The sequence below is a fragment of the Pagrus pagrus genome (assembly GCF_965226575.1).
Source record: "Pagrus pagrus genome assembly, chromosome: 19".
NCBI lineage: Eukaryota > Metazoa > Chordata > Actinopteri > Spariformes > Sparidae > Pagrus > Pagrus pagrus.
Genome location: NC_140203.1, coordinates 12533568 through 12546586, shown reverse-complemented (window position 1 = coordinate 12546586; position 13019 = coordinate 12533568). Strand labels below are relative to the sequence as shown.

General features: G+C 48.1%; 1 protein-coding gene and 2 long non-coding RNA genes across 5 annotated transcripts in view; all 3 read left to right on the top strand.

The window, feature by feature from the left end:
- Window positions 1-13019, top strand: part of ermp1 (endoplasmic reticulum metallopeptidase 1) — a 31885-nt gene that overhangs the window by 11949 nt on the left and 6917 nt on the right. Inside the window, exons 9-14 of the mRNA XM_084383559.1 lie at window positions 1228-1402; window positions 1926-2116; window positions 2210-2362; window positions 11617-11819; window positions 11912-12027; window positions 12493-12656. Of these exons, the coding sequence (XP_084239685.1) occupies window positions 1228-1402; window positions 1926-2116; window positions 2210-2362; window positions 11617-11819; window positions 11912-12027; window positions 12493-12656 (1002 nt within the window). The remainder of the gene's footprint in view (window positions 1-1227; window positions 1403-1925; window positions 2117-2209; window positions 2363-11616; window positions 11820-11911; window positions 12028-12492; window positions 12657-13019) is intronic.
- On the top strand, window positions 5153-7769 carry LOC311275216. Of its 3 annotated transcripts, XR_014624834.1 has the most exons (4): window positions 5153-5504; window positions 5926-6526; window positions 6790-7201; window positions 7408-7769. It is a non-coding gene; the product is annotated as an uncharacterized lncRNA (long non-coding RNA). The 3 variants fall into 3 exon arrangements; XR_014624835.1 differs by having other exon boundaries at window positions 6790-7769; XR_014624836.1 differs by lacking the exon at window positions 5153-5504 and adding an exon at window positions 5748-5925 and having other exon boundaries at window positions 6029-6526; window positions 6790-7769.
- Window positions 7880-9473, top strand: LOC311275217. Its single transcript, XR_014624837.1, has 3 exons — window positions 7880-8231; window positions 8653-9150; window positions 9439-9473. It is a non-coding gene; the product is annotated as an uncharacterized lncRNA (long non-coding RNA).

Below are 13019 nucleotides of genomic sequence, written 5' to 3'. Positions count from 1 at the left end.
ACCATTTATTCAGTACTTTTTGCAAACAATTTTCACCATGTAGTCCATGTTTTTGTTAACAATCGTTATCCACTACTTTAAGCTATATGTTTTGACAATGTATTAACTATTTCAAGTGGTTATCCATTACCTGAAGCTATTTCAACAGTTTATCCTTCACTTTAAACTATTTGATCAATTTATTCACTACTATATATTATATCCATTACTTTTAGCTAACTGTTTCAACTTCTCTGGTCATTTGCTAACTAGTTTTTTCACTCTGTGCAACACTACACTCTTCAAATGTTATAGCAAATGTTATAGCTGACTCAATATGTGGATATTTCCTTTTGTTTAAATAAGGAATTTTAGTTAATCACATTAACTACTCCTTAATATTTACATCTGGCAGTTGCTGACACGCTCCCTTGGGTACAAGTTCATGAAGAGAGTACACACATTGTACAGTATACAGTAACAGCTAAATGTCAATTCATTCAACCAAAGGTCAATGTGAGAAAAGAGCTGGTTGAGCGCCTCTAAGTGAAGCCTCGACCTTGACGTTAGTTTTAATCTAACAATGCTTCCTTGTGTACTTGTGCGTTTAAATGTGCTCTCTAACAAAATATTGCAGCAAGCCTCTCAGTAATCCCGCAGTAATGTGTGTAAAATAGGTCAGTGAGTTTGCCCTGCAGTAGTGGAGCTTCTCTCCAAACCATTTTCATTCATTTTGGTCAGTTAGTGACTGTCTTATTTGCAGTGATGTTAAATAAAAATGTATTATTATTGGTGATGAATGTTTCGTGTGTAGGAACCAAGGTTACAGTCTTGCAGTTACCAGAATGAACTGACCGACAGATCTCCTCATATGCCGACAATGAGACGACCTCAACGGCTCTATTTGTTACTTATTAATTAAAATGAAGGATTTCAGAGGCTGCGTATCTGATGAGTGGGGAGCCAAAGCACACACTTCCAGCATTCCTGTATGTCAGTAGACTTTAATCCCCAATAGTCTGATTCGATGTATGCAGATACTCGGGATGATGACTTGAGTAGAAAGGAGGAAAACAAGAAGAGGTCTGTTTGTCCTCAGTATTCATTTCACATGGTAAACTTAGCAGATGGTCTCGCAACAATTAGATTTTTCCTCAACTGCACAGAAATTGTTATTCCACGAATGTCTTTAATGTGATCATATGTTTTTCTTGTATATTGAGCTCATTGTGTGTGTTTTCCCTGCAGGGTGTACGCCTGGTGGAGCTTGGTGATCTCTACTTCGACGTCAGCTTGCTGCTGTGGTGCTGCAGCCTGGTGTGGCTGACCCAGCAGGGCCTGTGTTCAGCCTACGTGCCCATGCTAATGGTGGCCTTCCCCCTGGCCACTAAACTACTGCTGGCCAAGGAGTTTAAAAATCGAGGTAAACACTCAGCCTCAACTCAACTTTATTTGCAGTGATACTCCCAACTTGATGAGAAGCAGAAGTCGCTTGAAAGTAACAGCTTTGGTGTAGGTGGACACTTTGGTTTGGTTGGCTCCTTCTGAAAAGCCTTTCAGCAGTAAATATGATCTCACTGATGGCTCTCTTGGTTTTGTAAACTGGTGCTTTGTAGTATAAGAGGGGTAGTTTGGAAGTCCTTAAGCTACAGTAATCGCTGTGTGTAAACTAAAGTTAACCTCCAGCCGTTGGCTTTTGTTAGCTCCTACTGTTCACTTGACTGAAGGCCTCAGCATGCTTTAAAAAAAATGCTTGTCTCTTCTAATGGCTTCTGAAAACCCCGTTCAAGTTCTTTTTCTAATGAATCACAGCAGCTGCTTCTGTAAATTTTAATGTGAACAACTAAGTTCAAAACCATAAATGATGAATGGTTTGATCTGGTTATTTGCTGTGGGGTGGGCTCAGCTTCATCCAACAATCTGTAAACCCCTCCATCTTTCTGCAGGAGCATCGGTGAAGTACAGCGTGCTCTATCTGTTCGGCCTGGCGTTGCCGTATGTTCACTTCATGTTCCTCATCTGGGTGGTGTTTGAGATTTTCACACCTATCATGGGTCGCAGCGGCACAGAAATACCCCCCGAGGTGGTGCTGGCCTCCCTTGTCACCCTGGCAACCATCTTCCTCTCTTCCTTTTTTGTGAGTATTCCCACATCATCAAATCACAAATCACAAATAGATTTTGTGCTTTTGTTCCGCCGCTAAAGCAACACATTTCTCTGTCTGTTTCAGCTGCATTTCATCTACTTGGTACGGAGCACCAAGTGGATCCTGGCCGGTCTGGGCTCAGTCTTCGTCGTCGTGTTCCTGTTGATGTCCTGCGGCCTTCTCTTTCCTTATTCAGGCAATCCAGACAGCCCGCGGCCGAAACGAGTCTTCCTGCAGGTTCAAAGACACACAACACACACACAAGCAAAAATATGTGCATCAGTGACAAATAAGGGTTTGCATTATGAGCAATTCAAAAATGTTTTAAAAAAATGTTTTAAAAGCTTGCATCAGGTTTGCTAAAATGTATATTTTGTATTTATGTTGGTTTCATGTAATTTGAAATAGAATTTGAACTATTTTTTACGAAAGGTAAGACTGAAAATGTCAAGTGGTGTAACCACAACAAGAAGGAGAAATATTAAATATTTCTTTCCACCTAGAGTGTATGCAAGTGTACTTATGAAAACAGTTACTTAATTTTTAAAATATCACATGAAAATAGATTTTATTAGGATTATTTTAAATTAAAATTGTATGCGTTTTTGTAATATAGAGCAGGACAAATGCTGAAAACACCATTTTCTAAATAATATTTGACAAATTATGTATAAACTGTTGAAAAACATGTTAGTACATTGCAATAGAGGATTACATCTTATTCCACATGAATTTTCCTGTACATTATAATATTTTTATGAATAATACTGGTTACACCAATTGACACAAACCAGTTACACCACCTGACTATGTTGCTTCTGCAGTCAAAGGCCATTGTTTGTTGAAGAAACTGGCACTAAAAATCAAGCATGACGGTGAACAAGGTCAAGTTAACTTTTTAAAATTATTTTCAATGAAGAAAAAACTGGTCTCAGGGCAGAATTCATGTTTTTATGTTTTAAGGCAACGTAGTTGGACAAAAGGGAGTCAACTGTCTCCTCTGGTCTTAGGGCAGAAGTTGTTTTGTAGGATTTTCCTCATGAGGTGAATCCCTCCTGGTCTCAGGGCAGAAGTTGTCTGAGGGGAGAAGTTGTCTGAGGGCAGGTGAATCCCTCCTGGTCTCAGGGCAGAAGTTGTCTGAGGGGAGAAGTTGTCTGAGGGCAGGTGAATCTCTCCTGGTCTCAGGGCAGAAGTTGTCTGAGGGCAGGTGAATCCCTCCTGGTCTCAGGGCAGAAGTTGTCTGAGGGCAGGTGAATCTCTCCTGGTCTCAGGGCAGAAGTTGTCTGAGGGCAGGTGAATCTCTCCTGGTCTCAGGGCAGAAGTTGTCTGAGGGCAGGTGAATCCCTCCTGGTCTCAGGGCAGAAGTTGTCTGAGGGGAGAAGTTGTCTGAGGGCAGGTGAATCTCTCCTGGTCTCAGGGCAGAAGTTGTCTGAGGGCAGGTGAATCCCTCCTGGTCTCAGGGCAGAAGTTGTCTGAGGGCAGGTGAATCCCTCCTGGTCTCAGGGCAGAAGTTGTCTGAGGGCAGGTGAATCTCTCCTGGTCTCAGGGCAGAAGTTGTCTGAGTGCAGGTGAATCTCTCCTGGTCTCAGGGCAGAAGTTGTCTGAGGGCAGGTGAATCCCTCCTGGTCTCAGGGCAGAAGTTGTCTGAGGGCAGGTGAATCTCTCCTGGTCTCAGGGCAGAAGTTGTCTGAGGGCAGGTGAATCTCTCCTGGTCTCAGGGCAGAAGTTGTCTGAGGGCAGAAGTTGTCTGAGGGCAGGTGAATCTCTCCTGGTCTCAGGGCAGAAGTTGTCTGAGGGGAGAAGTTGTCTGAGGGCAGGTGAATCTCTCCTGGTCTCAGGGCAGAAGTTGTCTGAGGGCAGGTGAATCTCTCCTGGTCTCAGGGCAGAAGTTGTCTGAGGGCAGAAGTTGTCTGAGGGCAGGTGAATCTCTCCTGGTCTCAGGGCAGAAGTTGTCTGAGGGGAGAAGTTGTCTGAGGGCAGGTGAATCCCTCCTGGTCTCAGGGCAGAAGTTGTCTGAGGGCAGGTGAATCTCTCCTGGTCTCAGGGCAGAAGTTGTCTGAGGGCAGGTGAATCTCTCCTGGTCTCAGGGCAGAAGTTGTCTGAGGGCAGAAGTTGTCTGAGGGCAGGTGAATCTCTCCTGGTCTCAGGGCAGAAGTTGTCTGAGGGGAGAAGTTGTTTGAGGGCAGGTGAATCTCTCCTGGTCTCAGGGCAGAAGTTGTCTGAGGGCAGGTGAATCTCTCCTGGTCTCAGGGCAGAAGTTGTCTGAGGGCAGAAGTTGTCTGAGGGCAGGTGAATCTCTCCTGGTCTCAGGGCAGAAGTTGTCTGAGGGGAGAAGTTGTCTGAGGGCAGGTGAATCCCTCCTGGTCTCAGGGCAGAAGTTGTCTGAGGGCAGGTGAATCTCTCCTGGTCTCAGGGCAGAAGTTGTCTGAGGGCAGGTGAATCTCTCCTGGTCTCAGGGCAGAAGTTGTCTGAGGGCAGAAGTTGTCTGAGGGCAGGTGAATCTCTCCTGGTCTCAGGGCAGAAGTTGTCTGAGGGCAGAAGTTGTCTGAGGGCAGGTGAATCCCTCCTGGTCTCAGGGCAGAAGTTGTCTGAGGGGAGAAGTTGTCTGAGGGCAGGTGAATCCCTCCTGGTCTCAGGGCAGAAGTTGTCTGAGGGCAGGTGAATCCCTCCTGGTCTCAGGGCAGAAGTTGTCTGAGGGCAGGTGAATCTCTCCTGGTCTCAGGGCAGAAGTTGTCTGAGGGCAGGTGAATCCCTCCTGGTCTCAGGGCAGAAGTTGTCTGAGGGCAGGTGAATCTCTCCTGGTCTCAGGGCAGAAGTTGTCTGAGGGCAGGTGAATCTCTCCTGGTCTCAGGGCAGAAGTTGTCTGAGGGCAGAAGTTGTCTGAGGGCAGGTGAATCTCTCCTGGTCTCAGGGCAGAAGTTGTCTGAGGGGAGAAGTTGTTTGAGGGCAGGTGAATCTCTCCTGGTCTCAGGGCAGAAGTTGTCTGAGGGCAGGTGAATCTCTCCTGGTCTCAGGGCAGAAGTGGTCTGAGGGCAGAAGTTGTCTGAGGGCAGGTGAATCTCTCCTGGTCTCAGGGCAGAAGTTGTCTGAGGGGAGAAGTTGTCTGAGGGCAGGTGAATCCCTCCTGGTCTCAGGGCAGAAGTTGTCTGAGGGCAGGTGAATCTCTCCTGGTCTCAGGGCAGAAGTTGTCTGAGGGCAGGTGAATCTCTCCTGGTCTCAGGGCAGAAGTTGTCTGAGGGCAGAAGTTGTCTGAGGGCAGGTGAATCTCTCCTGGTCTCAGGGCAGAAGTTGTCTGAGGGCAGAAGTTGTCTGAGGGCAGGTGAATCCCTCCTGGTCTCAGGGCAGAAGTTGTCTGAGGGGAGAAGTTGTCTGAGGGCAGGTGAATCCCTCCTGGTCTCAGGGCAGAAGTTGTCTGAGGGCAGGTGAATCCCTCCTGGTCTCAGGGCAGAAGTTGTCTGAGGGCAGGTGAATCTCTCCTGGTCTCAGGGCAGAAGTTGTCTGAGGGCAGGTGAATCTCTCCTGGTCTCAGGGCAGAAGTTGTCTGAGGGCAGGTGAATCTCTCCTGGTCTCAGGGCAGAAGTTGTCTGAGGGCAGGTGAATCCCTCCTGGTCTCAGGGCAGAAGTTGTCTGAGGGCAAGTGAATCTCTCCTGGTCTCAGGGCAGAAGTTGTCTGAGGGCAGGTGAATCTCTCCTGGTCTCAGGGCAGAAGTTGTCTGAGGGCAGAAGTTGTCTGAGGGCAGGTGAATCTCTCCTGGTCTCAGGGCAGAAGTTGTCTGAGGGGAGAAGTTGTCTGAGGGCAGGTGAATCTCTCCTGGTCTCAGGGCAGAAGTTGTCTGAGGGCAGGTGAATCTCTCCTGGTCTCAGGGCAGAAGTTGTCTGAGGGCAGAAGTTGTCTGAGGGCAGGTGAATCTCTCCTGGTCTCAGGGCAGAAGTTGTCTGAGGGGAGAAGTTGTCTGAGGGCAGGTGAATCCCTCCTGGTCTCAGGGCAGAAGTTGTCTGAGGGCAGGTGAATCCCTCCTGGTCTCAGGGCAGAAGTTGTCTGAGGGCAGGTGAATCTCTCCTGGTCTCAGGGCAGAAGTTGTCTGAGGGCAGGTGAATCTCTCCTGGTCTCAGGGCAGAAGTTGTCTGAGGGCAGGTGAATCCCTCCTGGTCTCAGGGCAGAAGTTGTCTGAGGGGAGAAGTTGTCTGAGGGCAGGTGAATCCCTCCTGGTCTCAGGGCAGAAGTTGTCTGAGGGCAGGTGAATCCCTCCTGGTCTCAGGGCAGAAGTTGTCTGAGGGGAGAAGTTGTCTGAGGGCAGGTGAATCCCTCCTGGTCTCAGGGCAGAAGTTGTCTGAGGGCAGGTGAATCTCTCCTGGTCTCAGGGCAGAAGTTGTCTGAGGGGAGAAGTTGTCTGAGGGCAGGTGAATCCCTCCTGGTCTCAGGGCAGAAGTTGTCTGAGGGCAGGTGAATCTCTCCTGGTCTCAGGGCAGAATCTCTCCTGGTCTCAGGGCAGAAGTTGTCTGAGGGGCAGAATCCCTCCTGGTCTCAGGGCAGAAGTTGTCTGAGGGGCAGAAGTTGTCTGAGGGGAGAAGTTGTCTGAGGGCAGGTGAATCTCTCCTGGTCTCAGGGCAGAAGTTGTCTGAGGGGCAGAAGTTGTCTGAGGGCAGAAGTTGTCTGAGGGCAGGTGAATCCCTCCTGGTCTCAGGGCAGAAGTTGTCTGAGGGGAGAAGTTGTCTGAGGGCAGGTGAATCCCTCCTGGTCTCAGGGCAGAAGTTGTCTGAGGGCAGGTGAATCTCTCCTGGTCTCAGGGCAGAAGTTGTCTGAGGGGAGAAGTTGTCTGAGGGCAGGTGAATCCCTCCTGGTCTCAGGGCAGAAGTTGTCTCAGGGCAGGTGACTCACTCCTGGTCTCAGGGCAGAAGTTGTCTGAGGGCAGGTGAATCTCTCCTGGTCTCAGGGCAGAAGTTGTCTGAGGGCAGGTGAATCTCTCCTGGTCTCAGGGCAGAAGTTGTCTGAGGGCAGAAGTTGTCTGAGGGCAGGTGAATCTCTCCTGGTCTCAGGGCAGAAGTTGTCTGAGGGGAGAAGTTGTCTGAGGGCAGGTGAATCCCTCCTGGTCTCAGGGCAGAAGTTGTCTGAGGGCAGGTGAATCTCTCCTGGTCTCAGGGCAGAAGTTGTCTGAGGGCAGGTGAATCTCTCCTGGTCTCAGGGCAGAAGTTGTCTGAGGGCAGAAGTTGTCTGAGGGCAGGTGAATCTCTCCTGGTCTCAGGGCAGAAGTTGTCTGAGGGCAGAAGTTGTCTGAGGGCAGGTGAATCCCTCCTGGTCTCAGGGCAGAAGTTGTCTGAGGGGAGAAGTTGTCTGAGGGCAGGTGAATCCCTCCTGGTCTCAGGGCAGAAGTTGTCTGAGGGCAGGTGAATCCCTCCTGGTCTCAGGGCAGAAGTTGTCTGAGGGCAGGTGAATCTCTCCTGGTCTCAGGGCAGAAGTTGTCTGAGGGCAGGTGAATCCCTCCTGGTCTCAGGGCAGAAGTTGTCTGAGGGCAGGTGAATCTCTCCTGGTCTCAGGGCAGAAGTTGTCTGAGGGCAGGTGAATCTCTCCTGGTCTCAGGGCAGAAGTTGTCTGAGGGCAGAAGTTGTCTGAGGGCAGGTGAATCTCTCCTGGTCTCAGGGCAGAAGTTGTCTGAGGGGAGAAGTTGTTTGAGGGCAGGTGAATCTCTCCTGGTCTCAGGGCAGAAGTTGTCTGAGGGCAGGTGAATCTCTCCTGGTCTCAGGGCAGAAGTGGTCTGAGGGCAGAAGTTGTCTGAGGGCAGGTGAATCTCTCCTGGTCTCAGGGCAGAAGTTGTCTGAGGGGAGAAGTTGTCTGAGGGCAGGTGAATCCCTCCTGGTCTCAGGGCAGAAGTTGTCTGAGGGCAGGTGAATCTCTCCTGGTCTCAGGGCAGAAGTTGTCTGAGGGCAGGTGAATCTCTCCTGGTCTCAGGGCAGAAGTTGTCTGAGGGCAGAAGTTGTCTGAGGGCAGGTGAATCTCTCCTGGTCTCAGGGCAGAAGTTGTCTGAGGGCAGAAGTTGTCTGAGGGCAGGTGAATCCCTCCTGGTCTCAGGGCAGAAGTTGTCTGAGGGGAGAAGTTGTCTGAGGGCAGGTGAATCCCTCCTGGTCTCAGGGCAGAAGTTGTCTGAGGGCAGGTGAATCCCTCCTGGTCTCAGGGCAGAAGTTGTCTGAGGGCAGGTGAATCTCTCCTGGTCTCAGGGCAGAAGTTGTCTGAGGGCAGGTGAATCTCTCCTGGTCTCAGGGCAGAAGTTGTCTGAGGGCAGGTGAATCTCTCCTGGTCTCAGGGCAGAAGTTGTCTGAGGGCAGGTGAATCCCTCCTGGTCTCAGGGCAGAAGTTGTCTGAGGGCAAGTGAATCTCTCCTGGTCTCAGGGCAGAAGTTGTCTGAGGGCAGGTGAATCTCTCCTGGTCTCAGGGCAGAAGTTGTCTGAGGGCAGAAGTTGTCTGAGGGCAGGTGAATCTCTCCTGGTCTCAGGGCAGAAGTTGTCTGAGGGGAGAAGTTGTCTGAGGGCAGGTGAATCTCTCCTGGTCTCAGGGCAGAAGTTGTCTGAGGGCAGGTGAATCTCTCCTGGTCTCAGGGCAGAAGTTGTCTGAGGGCAGAAGTTGTCTGAGGGCAGGTGAATCTCTCCTGGTCTCAGGGCAGAAGTTGTCTGAGGGGAGAAGTTGTCTGAGGGCAGGTGAATCCCTCCTGGTCTCAGGGCAGAAGTTGTCTGAGGGCAGGTGAATCCCTCCTGGTCTCAGGGCAGAAGTTGTCTGAGGGCAGGTGAATCTCTCCTGGTCTCAGGGCAGAAGTTGTCTGAGGGCAGGTGAATCTCTCCTGGTCTCAGGGCAGAAGTTGTCTGAGGGCAGGTGAATCCCTCCTGGTCTCAGGGCAGAAGTTGTCTGAGGGGAGAAGTTGTCTGAGGGCAGGTGAATCCCTCCTGGTCTCAGGGCAGAAGTTGTCTGAGGGCAGGTGAATCCCTCCTGGTCTCAGGGCAGAAGTTGTCTGAGGGGAGAAGTTGTCTGAGGGCAGGTGAATCCCTCCTGGTCTCAGGGCAGAAGTTGTCTGAGGGCAGGTGAATCTCTCCTGGTCTCAGGGCAGAAGTTGTCTGAGGGGAGAAGTTGTCTGAGGGCAGGTGAATCCCTCCTGGTCTCAGGGCAGAAGTTGTCTGAGGGCAGGTGAATCTCTCCTGGTCTCAGGGCAGAATCTCTCCTGGTCTCAGGGCAGAAGTTGTCTGAGGGGCAGAATCCCTCCTGGTCTCAGGGCAGAAGTTGTCTGAGGGGCAGAAGTTGTCTGAGGGGAGAAGTTGTCTGAGGGCAGGTGAATCTCTCCTGGTCTCAGGGCAGAAGTTGTCTGAGGGGCAGAAGTTGTCTGAGGGCAGAAGTTGTCTGAGGGCAGGTGAATCCCTCCTGGTCTCAGGGCAGAAGTTGTCTGAGGGGAGAAGTTGTCTGAGGGCAGGTGAATCCCTCCTGGTCTCAGGGCAGAAGTTGTCTGAGGGCAGGTGAATCTCTCCTGGTCTCAGGGCAGAAGTTGTCTGAGGGGAGAAGTTGTCTGAGGGCAGGTGAATCCCTCCTGGTCTCAGGGCAGAAGTTGTCTCAGGGCAGGTGACTCACTCCTGGTCTCAGGGCAGAAGTTGTCTGAGGGCAGGTGAATCTCTCCTGGTCTCAGGGCAGAAGGTGTCTGAGGGCAGGTGAATCTCTCCTGGTCTCAGGGCAGAAGTTGTCTGAGGGCAGGTGAATCCCTCCTGGTCTCAGGGCAGAAGTTGTCTGAGGGCAGGTGAATCCCTCCTGGTCTCAGGGCAGAAGTTGTCTGAGGGGAGAAGTTGTCTGAGGGCAGGTGAATCTCTCCTGGTCTCAGGGCAGAAGTTGTCTGAGGGCAGGTGAATCTCTCCTGGTCTCAGGGCAGAAGTTGTCTGAGGGGAGAAGTTGTCTGAGGGCAGGTGAATCTCTCCTGGTCTCAGGGCAGAAGTTGTCTGAGGGCAGGTGAATCCCTCCTGGTCTCAGGGCAGATGTTGTATTTTTCTGTTTTAAGGCAACGTAGTTGGACAGTTCTTATATTATTAGAGTTTAAAGTCTTTTTAAAGCTGCTGTTCATGTTCAACATTGTCACTGTTCACCCACTTCATTCTGCTACATTATGAAATTACATATATTGCACTATATATTGCTTGCTTGTAAGTGAATGGAATACAAATATATATTAAAGCTAAACATTTAAAAAATATCAAAGCCATGCAAAATAATGATTTTATCCTAACCTCCCAGAGCTTTAATAATATAGTTGTGGATAAATCACCACTTCTTCATAAGAAATAACACTTAATAACACTTAACACTTGAAAATAGTTCCACATAGTAAGTTAGTTCATATTACATCTTTAATCAGCATCATAAACTACTGATATTTGACAAAATCTGCCTCTAACCAAAAGGAATGTAATAAAAGTCAGATGGTGTAACCGGTTACACCATTTGACATTTCAATTTAAATTCAAATTTAACAGGCATTATGATGGACACCTATGTAAGCACGTGGCCTTGGTGTGAAGATTTCAAACACATCTTTTAAAATAAATACTTATTTTTACAATTATGAATGATAAATGTTTTCCTGGGGTCATACCATTTGACATGTAACCCTAAGCACACCTGACCATACCCTAAAAATGTCAAATAATCAAGATTTCAAAGAGAGTTACTAACCTCGCCATGCAGCAGTTAGGCTAATCAGGGGTCCTTCTCTGTGATATAATTTCCTGTCACATGGTCTTCTTGCACAAATTAACAAAATGGCTCCTATTCATTATTAAACAACAGAAATGTAAGATTATGCCAAACTAGTTGATTGGGTGTTTTATTGAGAATTTCACCTTTTTTGAACAAGTTAAACTATTTGGTACAAAGTTTTTATGGTTACACCACATTGACATTTTTGCCATTATCCCCTGAATATTCTCTGAAAATTGATTAAATCCAGAAATTTTAGATGAGGTCTTCAAAAAGAGAATGTATGCAAGTAATTTGTACGTTTATTTTCAAATTTTAACCTTTTTAAATTCAACTGAACCATAAGAACACAAAAAAAATGGCGTCACGTCATTGACCCATGTACACAAACACAAGCATTTATTGTAATTCTCACAAAGAAAATGATGATGACAAGAAATAGCAGAATTACAGTCTCTTGCATTTATTGGTTCAATTGTGTCCGATCTTGACTGACCAGCCTGCAGTGCAGCTCTTACATGCATGATTACGATCTTTTGTCGGGAGCAGGTACATGTGTTTTTGTAACTGGGGCACTTCACACCATGACATTCACACACACCCCCAACGTTTTTGTGATTGGGGAAAAAAGGGACCACCTGCTCTTGTAACTCACAAAGAGCTCCATCAAGAGTAGAAAATAATGCATTAAACCAGTTGAACATAATGTGCTTTAAAGAACTAAATGACTTCATTTTTGAAAAAACGTTTTATTCATCCGCCCTCCCCACAGCACACAACGCGGACCTTCCACAATCTTCAGGGCCAGGTGGAGAGCCGGGACTCGGGTCTGTGGATCAACAGTTTTGACTACACAGGCATACAGCACGTCACTCCTCACATCCCCGAGATCAATGACAGCGTTCGCACCGACTGCCGAGAGGATCGGCCCTTCTGCGGTTACCCCTGGTTCCTCCCTGTGAAGTTCCTCAGCAAGTCAGCACCACAGCCTTGAAGCTTTATTTTTACTGTATTAATATTATTCTTTTCATGTCCTCCTCATCTCAATTTTTTTGGTGTATTCGCAGGAAGAACTGGTACCTTCCTGCTCCAGAAGTGTCTCCCAGCTCTCCAGTGGAGTTCAGCCTGCTGTCCAAAGAGGAGACCAGCTGGGGGACGATCAAGATGACCTTCAGTGTAAAAGGTCAGGAGTGCGTCATGTGGCCAGATGAAGATAAATCTAGATAGATTGTTGAGTTGCATGCAGAGATAAGAGACACAATCAAATAAAGACATGCATCTTAACTACGTTACCTCAGTTGGACTTGAGGCATCTGGGCTGACTGGGTAAACTGCACTGAGATTATTACTTTAGAGACTTTTGACCTGGCTGCCATTTTGAAACAACTTTAAATGATTCCCTCAGAGTTAATTCTTGATCTTCTAAACATTAGATGACCTCACAACACATGTCCATTTAATAGCCATTCTCAAGTTTTCAATCATATCAGACGATCTTCCTCGGCAGGACTTTGCCCTTTTGTCACAAGAATGTAGATATTCAAGTTTCTGAGCACTGTAAGGACATTGACGCTGCTGTGTTGGCAAAAAAAAAAAGGCAATTTGAATATCTGCAATGCCATGACAACTTGGACAAACTCTCGTGCAGGTCCCAGCCACATGTCTCTGTACCTGATGCCTCACCGAGGAGCCAGCCTCTCCACCTGGTCCTTCGGGGACGGGACGCCTCAGTTTGACCTGAGCGGGGAATATTTCGTCTTCTACTCCCACGGCCTCGACGCCCCAACATGGACCTTCTGGTTTGAAATACAGGTACGGCATGTAGCTAAAGGGGCAGTCAGTACTTTTTATGCTTATTAACATTTCATATCTTGGCTGTGTTGTATATTTTTTCATATAAATTATTCAAACTGCTTTATGTTTTTCGGCGAGGGAGGTGGTCTGTGATCATCAATGCTTGTCAGTTGTATCATTCAGTTTTGGTTTTGACGAGAAATTGTGATGGAATTTTTTTTTTAAATATTACTTTACATACCTTTAAGTTTCACCCAGTAATGTAGATTTGTTATAACGTGTGAATTTAATGGAATAGTTCCTCATTTTGGTAAACACTTCCCCAACATGTAAATCAGTCAGCTTTGGAGGAGCTTTGGACAGAGCCAGGCTAGCTGTTTA